The following is a 17,467-nucleotide window of genomic DNA, read 5'->3' on the forward strand; positions in this document are numbered from 1 at the left end:
TAAGACAATGAGACTTTAGAACTATACTTCAAAAATCCTAGCACAAATTCCTGCTTAGACATTTTACCTATTTCTACTGAAATAGCAATTTTCTGAAACAAAAGCTCCTCTGCTTCATTTAGTTGGACTTCTGTAAAATTTGAGGCAATTCTAAAGTTTAATCCAAAGCTGTGGGTAACAGTAATACTTTTTCCAGCCCCAATATGTGGACTTCAACTGAATTTTGCCAACTTCTTATAAAAAGATAAAATATTTTGTAACCAAGAACAGCCCTCCTTCATGGGTTGTGTACTGACATGAAGAACTGCTCTCCTCAAGCAGATGTGGATTAATAGTCTGCCATGAAGGGATGGCACGCAGGCTACATACACAAGAATTAGCGTTCAGGGTTGCATGCATACCCATGTCTCTAATAACTATCCATTAAAATAACCTCTCTTTTTTTCTTGATAGATTCCTAGTTCTCTCTGCACTTTTGTATTAGTCCTTTGTGTTCAGGAACTGTAGTGCTCTCATACTGTAGATTAAAGTCTAATTATAAGTTACTGCAAAACATTGGGAGGGGGAAAAGTATAGCTACAGTATATATGGGGTTTGTCTTATTGTATTCACTATTGTAAAAGAAACTTTTATTGGAGCTTTACTCTTCACTGCATTTCCCTCCTCCCAAATTTTTTAGAAAAAAAAGACAAAATATCAAAGAAAACAAAGCACTGGAAAAAATGGAAAACTTTTATTTTCTGTATTTTTCCCCATGTCTTCACATTCTATATTGATCAGATCACATGTGAACTACTAAGCCCAGTATAAGCTGTCAAATTTGTCAACAGTGACTGACAGATCAAAATACAGCAGAGATGAGCTAGCAAGATGATAAGGATAAGGAACAGCTTAAAGCACTGGAACTGTTTAGTTTGTAAGAGAAAGAAAGTGATCTTCTGGTAGGTGAAAGACTATCATGCAAAAGATGTTTGCACCAGAGAGCAGGACTAGAAGCAATGGATGTAAACTACAGAGAAGCAGACTGACTTAACACCATGAGAATTTTCCTAAATTTAACAGCTGCTTTGGAGTGGAAGTCAATGCATTAAGAACTACTGGGTTCTTCTTTTGTAAAGTTTGACAGGGATGCTGAACTGAAAATCTGTGTATCTTTTTGTTCTAAAATTCTACAATTCTAAGACAAGAAAAGGCAAAACTGCCAAGAGTTACCCTGGAATGTGGCAGACTACATTACAATAAATAAATAAAACCAAGGAAAAAACATAATAAAAATAACAATACAAACATAGGGGACCAGTAATAAAATAAGCAAGAAGCTTGTCAGAATAACAGAACTAATGTTTAGGGAGGAGGCCAAGTTGATCTCTAGGGGATGCAATTTTACCTGTGCAGGATAATGACTGAAAAGGCTTTATCTTTTGTACTGGCAACTGGATAGACTTTTAGTAAGAGTCTACTAACAGTCTTTGATGCTGTTATTAGCATGTTCATATGGGCACAGTCAGCTCTGAGGTATACTATATTTAGTATAGTATAATTTCTGGAATAAATAAGAAATTGGGAGGGGGGTATTTTTTCAATTCTTGTCCAATAAATTTTACCAAAAAAATAAATGACTTTTTTCCTTTACAAGGAAATGAGTGTTTTTGTCACTAAAAATACAATTTTCCTTTTCTAAGAAATTTTTTAACCTTCCTTAAGCATATATCAGATACTGTATTCCAAGCTACTTTATTGAAACCTATCCTCTATACCCTGCTCTAACCTATGGTCATTATTTCTCAGAATCTATATGAGAGGAGACAGAAGACAGCTTCCATATGCGGATTCTCTCTTTTAAAGGAAGGGAGGATGAGAATTTAGCCCAACAAATCTCCTTTCACAGCAAAGTAGGCAAGCGGTAGCTTTCCTGGGCTGCCTACCCTCTAAATCTGAATGGGATGAGATTTTTCTATTGTGCATGGGACAGACCAGTGGACCTCTTTTACATCAGGGGATGCTGCACTTCAGCAATAAAAACTAATAAGATTAAGTCTCCCTTGAGCTGAACTTAACTTTTGGTAACTTCATGGACACATCAAGTTTTTTTGGAAAATATATGGTAATGGTTTGCCATTGCCTTCATCATGGACATTTCTTCTTACTTCCCAGACTAGTCAACAGAACTGGCATTTCTTGTTGGTCATCATCCAAATATTAACCCAGTCTGACCATGCTTAATGCTTTGAGATAGCCTCATTGACTAGATCTTGTTAGGACCTCCTAAAAATGCTGGTCCCTGGTAAGTCACCTAATAAGATAAAACATGATACATCTGCTGCCTCTTCTTCTGCTGATGCTTAAACAGTACAGTTAAACAGTACAATTTCCTTCATGCTACTCTTGATGATTATTCCAGTTTCTGATGTCTCTTGCCTAAATCTCAAATACAACAATGTGCATACTTCCTTTTTCACCACTGGATTCATTTCTCTAAATATCCCTAGTCAACAGGCTGATTTTATGTATAGTTCTTTATTTTTGAAATTTATATTCCAGTCTTAATTTCTGAAATTAATGGTTTATTTTCAGGTGTAAATCCCATGAAAGAACCATGGATTCTTTCCATTTGTCACAGAGGATTGTCACACAGAAAAGGGACAAAATACCTTGTTCGCTCTCTATCAAACTCTATAAAAGACTAATCGCTGCTCATTGGCCACTATGGATAACTGGGTAACAGTGCAAAAGCTATAGTAGAGATTAGAAAAAGAATATAAGGCAGCCAGTTTCCAGGAAGCAAGCTCACTGACTGAATGTAAAGGGTGAACAAACAGAAGTTTAGCTGTGGAATTTGGTGTAGGAGGTCTTTAATTGACTGTTTAAGTGGATAGAAGTATTTCTGAAGTTCCCGTCAGATGTGCTTGTAAAATCTTTTGTATTCCTCCCACAAAACAAAGCAGAGAGTATATATAAAGGAAATGTGTATTTTGTGCAGTGCTTGAGAATAAATAAGAGGGTTAAAGGAGTAAGAGAATTGGCCACACTTCAGATCATAAGAAGTATGAAGGTTTCTTCAACCAAACAAAGAAAGCTATAGCAGGAGCTGACAGAGAAATCAACTCTCCACAAGAAAGAAGATTAAGCAGTAGAGTAAATTAAATGGATACGAATGACAATAAGAAAAAAGAGATTCAGAAAATATATCACACCACTGAAATTCAGAAACATTTTTTGCCCTCACGAAAGAAACTAGCTCTGAGCCTTTTTAGGAGGAACAACCAGACAATGGTGAACACCAGTGGAATACATTAAAGACTAGAAGCAAGGACCTCATATAAAAACAAGTAATGAATAATGATGGGAGACCTGAAGGACCAGGTTAGGACAGACCATCATGGAAAAATCTATCTATGCGGTCACTAGGAGTCAACACCAACTCAATGTCCCATCATCCATCCATCCATCCATCCATCCATCCATCCATCCATCCATCCATCTCCATCCATCCATCCATCCATCCATCCATCCATCCATCCATCCATCCATCCTGGGAGAATTTAGTATAGTTGTATTTACACTTGTATTTGCGCAGAGATAAGCTCTGGCAATTTCCAATTTTCTGCCTGACAACTTTCTCCTTCAGGGGATGAAAGAAGGCACAAGATCACTCATCACTGATTCAAACTAAGAAATAAAGAACATTTAGCCAAGAAATTGGAGGGAGCAGGAAACTTTTCATGTAATATTAGAGTTTTTCATTTTAAGGGAAACTAAAGCTAAGTACCTGAAAAGTCTGTCTTGGACTTCAAAAAAAGCAGACTGTAATAAATACAGAACAATCATATGCAAAATTCCATACCAGTAGAAGATAATGGGAAAGGGAATCCAAGATGTTGGGGTTCCTTAAAAAAATAGGAGGTACTAAGATGCATTTACAATTAAGAAGCAATTATAACTAAGGGGGAAATAAGCAGATGAAGCCATTATGGCTCCCCAAAAAACATATTAAAATCTTCAAATCAAAAAGGACACATCAGAAGGGATTTTCACCAAGGCAGAATCTGTACGGATAACTTGGATTTACAGAGATGGAGCTAGAAAACCTAAATTTTAAAATAAGCTATGGAGAAGATTGAGAACAACAAAGAAGGGCTCTTTCAGACATCCTCAACACAGCATTCTAGTTATTCTGGAAGATGGCAAAAGTCAAGAAATCATTGCTTGATGACAGTAATTGGGACCCGAATTTCCATCGCAAAGCGATGTGGTTGTAAAGCGCAACTTCACATGACCACATTGCTTAGCGATGGCAATTCTGGCAATCCCTGCTGCCATCATTAAGTGAGAACTGCAGGTCATTAAGTGAGGACCTCCTTCCAAGTTCCTGCTGGCTTCTAACAAGAAGTTAGTGGGGAAGCTGGCAAAAGGTGCAAGTCCCAGGTGTCTTGCAAGCAGGCCAGCAGGCAGGTAAATGGCATGCGTGAACATTCTCGGGTCCAGGGGTGGCTGCTGCCAGGTGGGGGAGGATGCATGGGTGGTTGCAGCAGTGTACTTAAGCAATTTCGGGCCTCAGGGTGGCTGCTCCCAGACTTACCCAAGCAACTTGTGACCTTCCCTGCTGGCTTCCTCATTGACTTTGCTTGTGGGAAGCCAGAAGGGAAAATTGCAAATGGTGATCATGTGACCATTTGATGTGGTGGCTGGAATGTCAAAGACCGATCATAAGTACCACTTCATTCAGCACCATCGCAACTTTAAACAGTTGCTGAACAAGCGGTCAGTAAGCTAGGACTACCTGTAGATCTCCAAAAAACCCCTCAATTCCTGTTTTTTCATAATCTTTTTTAGAAAGAAGGTACGTATTTTAATAAAAGGAGTTTGAAAGACCCAGATTCCAGTTAAGGGTTGACAGAAAAAGGCATAAATCGTTTATAGAATTTGAATCTCTATGCATCTGCATCCTATGATACTTGAATCAGATTTGGGAGGCACCATTTAGGTTGGCAAGTCCAACGACTTGTTTAGTAAAGTAATAAGAATTAAAAATATCCCCCCATAGATGTCTAGACTCCACTTGATCACATCAAGTGAAGGAGCCCAGCACCTCTTTGTGTAATTGATTCCACTGCTGAATTGGTCTTTGTCCTCACTGCCCTTTTCTGAACCTGTTCCACTTTGTCTGAATCCTTCTTAGTGTGATGTCCGGAACTGGATGCAATACTCAAAAGTGGGATTTGACTAGAATCATAGAAGGAGAGGGTTGGAAGAGACTTTTGAAGTCATCTAGCCCAAACCCTGCCTAGTACAGAAGTTCTCATACCATCCTGGACAAATGACTATCCAATTTTTCTTGAAAACCTTCAGTGATGGAGCACCCACACTTTCAGGAGAGTCAGAACCTTCAGCAATCAAAATATTAATGTAGTAGTTGCTTGCTTTGTTTCTGCCATTCTTTAGGAGGAGGGAGGGGGGTAATGAAAGTAGAAGGAAATGGTATGCTATCAAAGGCCAGGAAGATGGACTGTTATCAAAGGTTAGGAATGTGCAAGGTTGTACCTCTGTGAGAAACAGAACGGCATCTGGAAAGAGGGGGGTGAGAAGTAGGGGTAAAAGTAAAGTGGCAAAAGTGCAGGTTTTAGTTTCAGCAATGCTTTGCTTAGAGTTGCATGTACGTTCCAATAAATGAAATCCTTTTTGAACCTAACTCGGGTTGCACAAGATTTTTCTTCATTGGGATTTGAACACTGCAGATCTGACAGGAGCCAGGCTATTCTTGTCTTACCCTGGGGTGATATGGAGAATAAATCCATACTCTTAGCCCTGTTCCAATTCCTTCATGTACTGGAACACTGCTATCATGTCTCCCCTCAGCTATAGGCTAAACATACTTTTAACCGCTCTTTGTGCTCATTATTTTGATACTATATTCTCTGTTGATGCAGCCTAAAACTGCAGTGGGTCTTTTGGCAGCTATGACACATTGCTGATTCATGTTAAATATGTGATCTACCAAGACTCTTAGACCCTTTTTGAAATATTACTGCCAAGTGAGGTACTATCTATCTTGTACCTCTGTATATAGTTTTTCTGGTTTTAGGCCAGGATTTAGTACTGAGACATCCTTGATCATGCTTGTTGATGACCTGTGGCAGAGCTAGGAGGGAAGTGGTGAATCCATCCTTGTGCTCCCTGATCTCTCAGTGGCTTTTGATATGATTGACCACCTGGCTCCGTGGGTTGGGGATTGGGGGCACTGTTTACGGTGGTTCTGTTCCTTTCTCTGGGGCCAGTCCCCCGCTGGTTTGGGGTTCAGTATCATCAGTATCCTGATGATACCCAATTATATCTTTTGATCCAGGGCCAGCCAAGCGAGGCTGACAAGGTTCTGTCCCAGTGCCCGGAGGCTGTGTGGATTTGGATGGGGAATAACCACCTCTGACTCAATCCTACCAAGACCAAATAGCTGTGGGTATCTGAACCACCCAGATCTGGAGATATTCCATCTTTGACCTTGGATGGGGTAGCACTACCCCTTCAAGGTTGGTGCACAATCTAGGGGTCTTCCTGGACTCGCAGTTTCTGCTTGAAGAGTAGGTGGCAGATGTGGCCAGGAAGGCCTTTGTACAACTCCATCTGGTTTGCTAGTTGCATCCTTTCCTAGATCGGGGGGCCCTTCAGACAGTCACTGAGTATTTGGGCAACTTAACTGCCTTTTGGGGGGTTGTTTGTTTAGATCTTGTTTATGACATGTTAGGATTTCTTGTACAGGTTTTATTGAAGATGTTGTATTGAAGGATGTTGATTTAATAGAAATTGCTTTGAGTCAACAAGATTCGGAAGATTACTAATTAAACAAACAAACAAACAAACAAATATTCAGTCACCCATGTCCTAATCACCTCATACCTTGACTACTGCAATGTGCTGTATATGGGGTTGCCCTTGAAGCCACCCAGAAACTTCAACTGGTCCAGAGCAGCGGCATGAGCAGTGATGAACATACTTTGCTATGCCCATGTAACACCTCTGTTTCACAAGCTGCACTGGTTGCCAGCTTGCTTTCAAATGCAATTCGAGGAGCTGGTTGTTACCTATAAGCCATAGATGGCACAGGGCCTGGTTACTTGAGGAACTACTTGTCTCCCCTAGTATTTGCCCAACCACTTCAATCTTGCAGGGTTGGCATACTCTGGGTTCCTTTGATTAAACAGTGTCATATATCGGGACCCTAGAAGTCCACCCTATGGAATAAGGTTCCCTTCGAGATCCATATGGCCCCCACTCTGCTGCTGTTCAGAAGAGTAGTAAAGACCTGATTCTTCACCAACCCTTTGGCAAGGGAGAGTGAGATCCCTTGCTTCATTCCCTCTGGTCTGTCATGCTTGCCATTTTTTATCTTTTATTAATTTTACTGTAATTTCTTTGATTGTTGTGAGCTGCCCAGAGTTGGGACTCAGGCAGCATACATGTTATAATAATAATAATAATAATAATAATAATAATAATAATAATAATAATAATAATATTTCTCACCACTGAACATTTTGTTAGAACCTCTTGTTCAACTCTATAAAGATCCTTTTGAATCTTGAGCCTGTCTCCTAGGATGTTAGCAATCCCCAACTTTGTGCCATCTGCAAATTTTATAAGCATGCCTTCTATTCCCTCACCTAACTCATTTATGAAGATACTGAAGACTATTGGGCCCAAGACAGAACCCTGAGGTATGCCGCTGCATACCTCCCTTCATGTGGAACACAGTCCCATTAAGGAGCAGGCACTGGCTATAGTTATTCAGCCAACTACAAATCCATCTGGTAGGGGGATCATTCATCCCATATTGTTCCAATTTATCAAGAAGCTATGGTCTATTTTATCAAATGCCTTATTAAAGTCTAAATACACTACATCCACAGCATTTCCTTGGTCCACTAACCTAGTCACATTGTCAAAGAAAGCAAAGAAAGGATTTGAAACTATGCCTCTATTGATGCAGCCTAAAATTGTATTTGCCTTTTTGGCAGCAACATAAGACTTCTGATTCATTTTTACTATGCAATTAACTATTATTCCAATATCTTTTTGTGAGAGTTTTTACCATTGCAAGTATTTTCTATGCTATTTGATTTCTATTTTTGAAGAAATTACTCTACCATTCTTTCTGTTAAATTTAATTTCTCTATTTTCTCTAACTTATCAAGAATATTATGAACGTTTTTTTCTGTGTTTTAGCATATGAGTTATGCTACCCAATTTTTGAAAACTGACAGGTCTCTTAAGCATTTTCACCACCTCCTCATACAAATCAAGAATAAAAACATTGACAAATACAGTGCCCAGAACTGAATTTTCTGACACCCACTTAATACCTCATTCCAGCTTAATGAAAGTCCTTTCATGAACATTCTTTGAGTATAATTTTAAAGACCAGCTATGTACCTACTTAATCATCATGCCTTCCAACCTACATCTAACAAGGTTGCTAGTCATAGGACACTTTGCTAAATCCTTTGCTGAAATCAAGATATATTATGTCTATGTAATTTCCACAAATCTACTGAAAAAGCTATCCAATAAAAAATGAGATAAATAATCTAATCTAAAAATAAAATCAGGTTATTCTGACAAAATTTGTTCTTAACAAATCCATGTAGATTTCTGGTAATTATTAAAGGAAGTTTCCACACTTCTATTCATTATCTTCCAGAAATCCAGGAGAATGGGTGAAGCATCAGATGACTAGAGGGAGGAAAATATTGTTCCTATCTTCAAAAAGAGGAAAAAGTAGGGTCTAGATAGTGATTTCCCAGTTGTCTGACTGGGAAAGATTCTAGAGCAGTTCATGAAGTGATCAATTTGTAATTATCTTAAATCAATACATTGATAACTAAGTCAGAATAGATTTTTCTACAGTAGCTTCTGTTAGACTAATTACATTTCTCATAACTTTCTTAAGAGATTGTGAGAATGCTGTGGACATACCCTGACTTTACAAAGGATTTTAAAAAATATCCCATGACATTCTGATTAGCAGTTTAATTTAGCTTGGGCTGAATGGCATGTCTACAAGGTAGTTCTACACCTAGCCTCCAAAGTGCACTCACCAACAATTCCTAAACAAAGTAGAATGAGAGATCAAGTGGGGTGCCACAGAATTCAATTCTATGGCTTGAATAAAAAATTGGAATGAGCGCAGGAGGCATGACCCACTGCTTTAAACACAGGTTATTCAGAGCTTATCAGTAAGGTAATATTTCACTGATATTTTGAGGATTTTTGCTAGGATACTTTACGTGTGTGTGTGTGTGTGTGTGTGCGCGCGCGCGCGCATCTATCTGTCCATAAACCAGGACTATCACAAGACAGGTGAGAAACTACCCTGTCGTCAGCGATTAGCCAGAATAGACTGCCAGCTTCCACTTCTCTAGTTCTGAAATGAAGCTTGCTATAGTTCCAACTCAGCTATAGTTACAATTTTGTAGGTTTAGGCATACAAACATGAAAGGGAAACAATAGTCGATTGCTAACGTAATATCAACTTTCTTTTAATCTGCTGTTTAAACTTTTTTATGTATACCTGAAAGGAAGAAGATATGCAAATATGTGTTCTCTATTGTTTCAAAGCATAGGACCTAGAACGATGTACTGAAATTAAAGGAAGGCAAATTCAAGCTAAATATTAGAAAAACCTTCCAAACAGCAGTTTGACAGTGTATTTTCTTTTAAATTTCCTATTTAGAAATTGAGCTCAAAGTCCAGCTGCAACAAAAGTAAAGACTTCAAGGATTATAATGGGTTCCAAGGCCCTATAGAATTTTGTTTGTAGATCTGGGTTTGTTTAGACATGCATGGTTTGTGTTTTATTGTTTTCAATGTAAGCCACTCAGAGTTTTACAGGGTTCAGCAGCCTCTAGATCTCAAATAAATAAATAAACAAATAAATAAAGGACTCTGAAGCTGAATTAGATCTTGAAACATGATTATCAAATGTATATATTATACATTTGATAATCAGGCAAATTTTAACTAACATAAAGTAAAATGAGATTTGGACATTATAATATATGTATCAGATTGAGTAAAACTGTTTAGATGAAGAATATTTGGATCCCTGAATACAGTTATTAAATATAAACCTTTTGCAAAGTTATTTTATCTAAAATATTTATTTATTGCTTTTCAGCCCCAAAAAAGGCAAAGTAGTTTGCACTACTGGCAAACACATCAGAATAAAGTTGCCTACATTCTCAGCAGAGCAACAACATTTATAATGTACCCAAGTTAACAAGGCAAAACATAGTTCAGCAAACAAAATGTAGTGCTACAATCTAACATTAGAAATGTTATCTTATTTAGTAGTTATATAAGAGGATTGAGTAACTGTGGTACTCCACAGAACAAGTGATCCAGTGAAGGGTAGTGGCTAAATATCTGAATAGAGCAGAGAATAAATTTCCCACTGAGCCTCAGCTATTTACAGTATGTCAATCTAAACTATCTCAGGTAGGCCAACATAGCCTCATTGGGAATTCATAAACAAAGAATACATAATTATTTTTAAAATTTTCTAGGTCAGCCTAATTATCAATGTTATTTTGAAAAAATGTTGATTGCAAAAAAAAAATCTAAAAAATCCTGACAATAAGATCTTACAGACATTGTAAGTACCTACAATATGTATGAAATCACTACTATAATTTCTGTGCCCTGAGGTAGTTTAAGAAATGCAAGTAATTGTAAAAAGACAGAAACCACCTTTTGTTTTTAATCAGTACATTAAATCTCTCTGATAACGTCAAAAATAAAATTTTCTGTGATAACTCCATTCCAATTTGATTGTGATGTGTTTGGGTGAATTTCATATTGGTTCCTTTGATATGCTTTTTCTATTTCCTTGGACTTGTAATAACTGCAAAAATGTAACATAATTTCATTTGCTGAAACAACCTCCAAAAGCAATGTCATCATGACCACTCCCCCTCCCCCGGGTCATTTGGCTTCCCCACCACTGCTCTATAGACTGCTACACAAAAGTCAGTGATCATCACACACCAGCCAACAATGGAAACATTTATTGAAATCACATAACAGGTAAAATAACTTTACCTGAACAAAGCTGGGAAGGAAAATTAGCATATATAAGCCCCAAAAGAAAGGAATTAATGATACAATGGAAGGAAGATCAACACTATTCCCTGAATGTTTCATTTTTTAAAAAAATTGATAACTAACTGCAGCCAGTTTGAAGCATGGCATCTAAAACTGTATCCACCAAAACCTTACTGCTTAATAATATTTCCAGGATGCTATACAACTTGCAAACCATATATCACTTCTCTATACGGCCAAGTTCCCTATCATACAGTTCAGAACATTTTGTAGGAGATAGCTTTCCTTCCTTTGAATTCCCGCAGCAGTAACCTTTGCTCTGCATGTGCTCATAATCTAACCTTTTACATATTCCAGAGAACTTCCCCTCAGCAAAGACTCCCCACACCATCCTAGCTGTAGAGTCAATACCATTTCTGCATGCAAAAATCTTACATCCATAGCCCATGTCACTCCACTGAGAATGTTCAATTTTACCATACCATGTCTTCAAATGTACTAAGGCTCCAATGCCATCAAATTCCTACAGAAGAAATCAGTGCTGGATATCTGTATGGAAATATGGCTGGAATATGGGATACATAAACAAAGACTCAGCTGCAGGACTTTAAAGCCTGTTTTATAGTAATGAGCACCAAAAATTAGAACTGAACGCATCCTGATGCATAGATCATTGACCACTGACAACCCAAACCCTTTATGTTCCACGCAAGTGTCAGGATTCATTTTCCTAAATGCAATCAGCCTACTCTGGTTTACCTCAACTATGCAATCTTCTCCCTACTCTCACACACTTATTCCCTTAATTTGCTGTGCTGAATGATGCCTTTTCTAAGCAGTCCTATGAATGTAACATGCATCTGGACACTGCAGGCCTTCAACCTGCATTATGCCAATCCATTCATGCAAAGTGGGCCAAGTCCATTTCACTCCCACACCTCTGTCCATATGGCCCTGCTGTAGCATGAGGGGATGGTGGGAGGGTGCAGCACAATCTCTCCTACCTGTTTATTGGTGTATTTCTGAGGGTTGGTACGGTAGCTGTAGTCTGAATACTGCTCCGAGCCTGTAGAATTGCTGTCCCCAGTGCCCACAAATGTATTGGTGGCTGGGAGGTCCTGTACTACCTGATGCTTCTTGGAGGCAGATGGTGATTGGGGTTGCAACTGAATGGAAGGCAAAGGTGAATTGGAGCGGTAATGGCGGCCCAAGTCAGGGCTTCCAGGTGGATAATTAAGAGGCAGGTGGATGCGGGGACTGTCACTAACTGAATCATTCATAAGGTTGAATTTAAGGGATTTCTGCAGACCTGTTTCTTCTTCATCCTCAGATGGTTTTGGTGGCTTAGGGGATTTGCTTTTTTTCACCTTGCTTTTGGCTTTGTTCCCTTTGCTACCTTGCTTGGGAGCATATAGATCCTTAGTTTCCTTTTTGCCAGCTTGATAGCCACTTTTGGCTTCCTTTTGACGGCAATAGCGCACCAGCACGACAAGCAAAATAATCAAGGTGACAGCTACTATGCCCGCAATTACTCCAAACAAAATATTACTGCGTTGCTTGTTGCGCTCATACTCTGGGTCACCAGCAATATCAATGTCAATAGGTGTGTCCAAGCTGTGTCCCACTAGGGTCTCCAGCAGTGTCCGGTTAGCCAGTGTTTCATTAACATAAAAATGAACTAATGCTGTGCCATGGTGAGAAGGCTTCCCTTTGTCATTTACATGTACAACCAAGCGGTGAAGTCCATGATGCTTGCGGAGAATTTCTTTTTCTAGTGTGATATTTCCACTTACAGATGAAATCTTGAAGAGCTCAAAGGGGTTTCCACCAGCAATTCTAAATAGTAGTTCGGCATTAATCCCAGAATCAATGTCTTCAGCTCCAACACTCATGACCTGCTGCCCAGGACTAGTGTTGGGTAGAATATGTTTATAGGAAGCATTGGATGGAGATATAATTACAGGAGCATTGTCATTTTCATCTAACACATTGATTGTCACCCCCACATAAGCAGATCGAGGTGGGTCACCCCCATCCACAGCTTTAAGCCGGAAAGTGTAAGTACTCTGCCGTTCACGATCAAAAGATATGCTGGAGAGAATGGTTCCAGTACCATTTTGGATTACAAAGTCACCATTGTCCTGTTCCACTGAGAGTTGAATGACAGCATTATCTCCTTTGTCTGCATCAATAACTGTCACCATGCCCACTGGACTCAAGGGTGGCATGTTTTCCATCACAGAAAAATTATAGCCACTTAGCATGAATTTTGGATCATTGTCATTGCGGTCCATGACATTGATGGCAATTGAGGCAGTTCCCTTGCGGCTAGGGCTACCCTTATCAGTTGCAACTACCAAGAATTCATAGCGTTCTTGCTGTTCCCGGTCCAGCACATTCTTTACATGGATTTCACCAGATTCTGGATCAATTGAGAAGATATCTTTTGATAAAGATTCTCCAGCTAGAGAGTAGACCAGTTTAGCATTAGATCCACTATCTGCGTCTGTAGCACTCACTTCTACTACCAAGTCATCTGGGGAATTATTCTCAGGAAATGCCACCTCTGTTGAACTCTGGCTGAACACTGGATCATTGTCATTGACATCCATCACCTGCACTTTGAGGGAATTAGTGCTTGACAGGGGTGGATTGCCAGAATCCACAGCTACAATTTCAATGGTATATTCTTTCACTGCTTCATAATCCAGAGGTGTAGTGGTCTGTAGAAAATATTTCTTTTTGCTATCACTGCCAGTATCACTGGCTTGTCGCAGCTGAAAAGGTACATCACCAGCCACTACACAAGTTACAACAGCATTTTCACCCTCATCCCGATCAGACACCTGTACCAGAGCCACAGGTGTCTCAACTGGCACATCTTCAGAAATATTGGCAATGCCATCCTGATGAGTGACCAAACCAATGCCACGAATTTCAATGGATGGAGCATTATCATTCATATCCCTGACACTGATCACTACCTGGGCACGGGCAGTTTTGGGGTTAGCTCCCTTGTCCTTAGCCAACACTGAGAACTTGAGCACGTTGATGTCTTCACGATCAACAGGACCCTGTACAGTGATGAGTCCAGTGGCTCTGTCTAGGCGAAGTAGCCGGTGAATTACATCTGAAGCCTGATGGAAGGAATAGTCAATCTCAGCATTGGCACCCTGATCAGAATCATTGGCTTTCACCTGCAATGAAAAAAAGAATTTGATCAGGTAATACTTCAGTGTTTTCAAGCATTGGGAGCTAGTTCCGGAGAATTTAAAATATCATCACCTAACTGTAATTAAACAGAAGCAGAAATTATTAAATAATTACAGAATATTACATTTACATTGAATCAAATTTAGTTTTTGTCCTGGTCCCACTGTCTATTTTTTGGAGTGCAATTTTTGGCAAGTGTGAGCCTCTCAACTGCATATTTAGCTATTACACAGTATAATGCAGAACTGGGCAACTACACAGACAATATATGATCTTCAATAACAACAACAAATACTATGGCCTACAAAACATCAAGGATCCCTACTTGCTTTTTACTACTGAGTTGATGGGGAAAGGTCGCTGGTTGTCCTTTATGGCGAGAGAGAGAGAGAGAGAGAAAGAGCGAGAGCAATCTTGAACAGGATCACTGGGGAAGGAACAAAGCTTGCCTCTTCCTTCCAAAAAAGTACAGCCCTGGATCCAGCTTCCTTTTTAAAAAGTGCATCCCCCTCTAATAATCAAAGCAACATTCAGAACTGAAAAGGTTATCCATCTCTGCTATTGAGTGACATTTAAAACTGAGTAAACCTTACTAACTTCAGGAACACCAGTGCACTAGAGCTGTTGCTTGTGGTCCACCCATAGAAGTTATATCTAATATGAGTGAGCAGGAAGTTGAATGGGATATACTGTCAATATAGAGTATTTTAGCAAGAGGTTTTTGATTCTCTCATGTTTTAATAGAAACAACAAAAAAGAGTGGGTTACTTATTTGTAACTAATTCTTCTAATTGTCACCTATGAACTTCCACTCAAAATATTCCTAAGTTAAGATTTTGGCAGGAACCTTGCTCTTTCTGTATCATGCATCCTCTAATGTGCAGTTCCGGTCATTTCCCCCTTGGTTCTGAAGACTCAAGCAGCAGACATGATAGCAAATCACAAGTGATACTGCCTGGAGATAGGGAACGGGGTGAGTTGTGTGAATAAAGTGATAATCAATTCTTTCTGTTAGGAGTCTAACAGATGAACAAAAGAAAGCATTGCTCTGACAAATAAATCATAGAGAAATTGCAGATCAAGCCAAAATGCCAAATGAAGATAGAAGGCTACAATTAGGTAGGATTCTTTCATATCTCCAGCAAAGGAATTTCCTTCAGAAATGCACTTCATGTTGCAATCACTCTCATGAAATGTGCCAAACTAAAACAGGCAAATTGCTTGGCCAGATGACAACCAGATTTGATCATTGAGATCATTTAACTGATACAGTTAAAATATGTTTGAGGGGAGTCAGTAGTTCCTTTTTTCATGTCTAGTTGCCAATCCTTTTTGAAAACACTTTCAGAATACTTGAAGCCTATCACTTTTCTGCTATTAGGAATATGTGGATAGGGATGCTTGGACTGGAGAGGATATGAGGAAAATTCATTGTTTTATTAAAAGAAGGACTGAAATGGCCTTGGGAAAAAATGGCACATAATACATTGTCTCGATGAGAGGATCATTTGACCTAACTCTAACCCAAGCTGATAAAGGAGACAGCAAAAAGATAGTTTTAGAAACTGTAAGTATAAGGGGCAGGTAGTCATGAACTCAAACGGCCTAAAGATTGCAATGAAGAGCACCAGAACAAATACCAGTGTGTGATAAGTGTGGATACATATTCATGAATCCTTAAAGAAACTGTTTAACCAATAGTAAGATAAAATTGAGATACTATCAGCTGCATTATAAAATGTAAAATTCATGGTGAGTAAACCTTGAGGGATAAGAATGCAGCCCCTGAAATTTTAATAGGAGACATTCCAAAATGTATTAAATATTATATTTAATAAGAACAAGATCATGACCAGAATTTATTCTGAAAATTTCTTCAATTTACACTGATAAGCTTTCCATACAACAACCAGTTGGGCTACAAAACAAACATTCAATAGTTATGTCAGGAATTGGTTTCTGTCTGGAGTTTCCAAATCACCAAAGTTGACAGGTTTAGATAATATACTGTGTCTCTATAGAGACTTAATATTTTTAGATGAGATGGAAGGAAACATGGTTCTCAAGAGATGAAGCAGGAATGCTGTAAATGATGGTTTGTTATGGTTACTATGGGATGATTAGTATGTCCTGAATGAATTTTGGAACAATATTAATGAAGAATAGTAGTGAAGGAAATGTGTTTCATGGCTAACTAGTCCATGATCTAGTCCATGATTTATATCTGCTTTGCACTGATTCTTGTCCATGGAGGCAAACAGACTGATGCTGGGCGTCCCTACTGTCCAAAGAGGAATACAACTACCTATCAATTTAGTCTCTCCTCATGAGTCATCAAAACTGGATGACTATTAGCTGAAGTTTTTGGATTCAGCCAGATGAACAGGTCAATCCCTCTGGTTGAGCACTAATCCCAAAGAAAAAAGATCAAATTCAGCAGTCACTGTTTTCTTTCCACTCAACTTGCTGGTGTACCAGAGAACTATGGTGGTATGATATGGCATATTTGTAAGATTTTGAAAATCTGAAAAGTCTGAAGTCTGCTATGAGCTCATCAACAGAGAGCTACACTCAGGATTGGTATATGTCCTTTGCACTTGGAGAGAATACTCCCATCGGGACTTCCAGGTGTAGAAAATAGCAAACTAACATGTCTCCAAATAGCAGAGATGGAGACTGGTAGAGGGGCAGCAAGCCCAGGCCAAGGAAGCTTCTCTGGACAAGGAGAAACCAAGAGATTGCTCACTTGTGCTTCAGAAGGCAGCTCCGCATGAGGAAACCCACATGATCCAGAGGGAACCTGCAAATGACTCATGAGTAGAGTACTGGGAGCGGAGGAAGAATATCAAGCTCGCAGTCTCATGTGGAGCCTGCTTCAAGGACACTGGGTTGGCTTAAAACTCCACTTTCTAGAGCACGTTTGGATTATAAAAAATTTTAAAGTTACAGAGATCTTCCAAGCAGTAGAGCAACTAAACCACCTGGTGGGAGTTCCTTCGACCCAGGGCAAGATTAAAGTAAAAAGTGAAGAAATAATTATAAGGATTTAAAAACAATTAAAAGCAAAAGGCTTGCGAAGGGTTTGAACTACGAAAGTTAAAACAAATTAAGGGGACAGCCAAATTTGGAATATTGTTTATTTTAAAGTACTTTTGAATTA

At 39.0% G+C, this 17,467-nt stretch overlaps 1 protein-coding gene across 1 annotated transcript in view; it reads right to left on the minus strand.

Annotated features, from left to right (window-relative positions):
• The window catches only part of PCDH1 (protocadherin 1), a 156,619-nt gene that overhangs the window by 89,124 nt on the left and 50,028 nt on the right, over window positions 1-17,467 (minus strand). Inside the window, exon 3 of the mRNA XM_088131581.1 lies at window positions 12,099-14,291. Within this exon, the coding sequence (XP_087987707.1) occupies window positions 12,099-14,291 (2,193 nt within the window). The remainder of the gene's footprint in view (window positions 1-12,098; window positions 14,292-17,467) is intronic.

The sequence above is a fragment of the Python bivittatus genome, unplaced genomic scaffold, assembly GCF_059951505.1.
Source record: "Python bivittatus isolate LINGU-HERP-01145 unplaced genomic scaffold, Pbiv_v1 ctg000960_np1212, whole genome shotgun sequence".
Lineage (NCBI taxonomy): Eukaryota > Metazoa > Chordata > Lepidosauria > Squamata > Pythonidae > Python > Python bivittatus.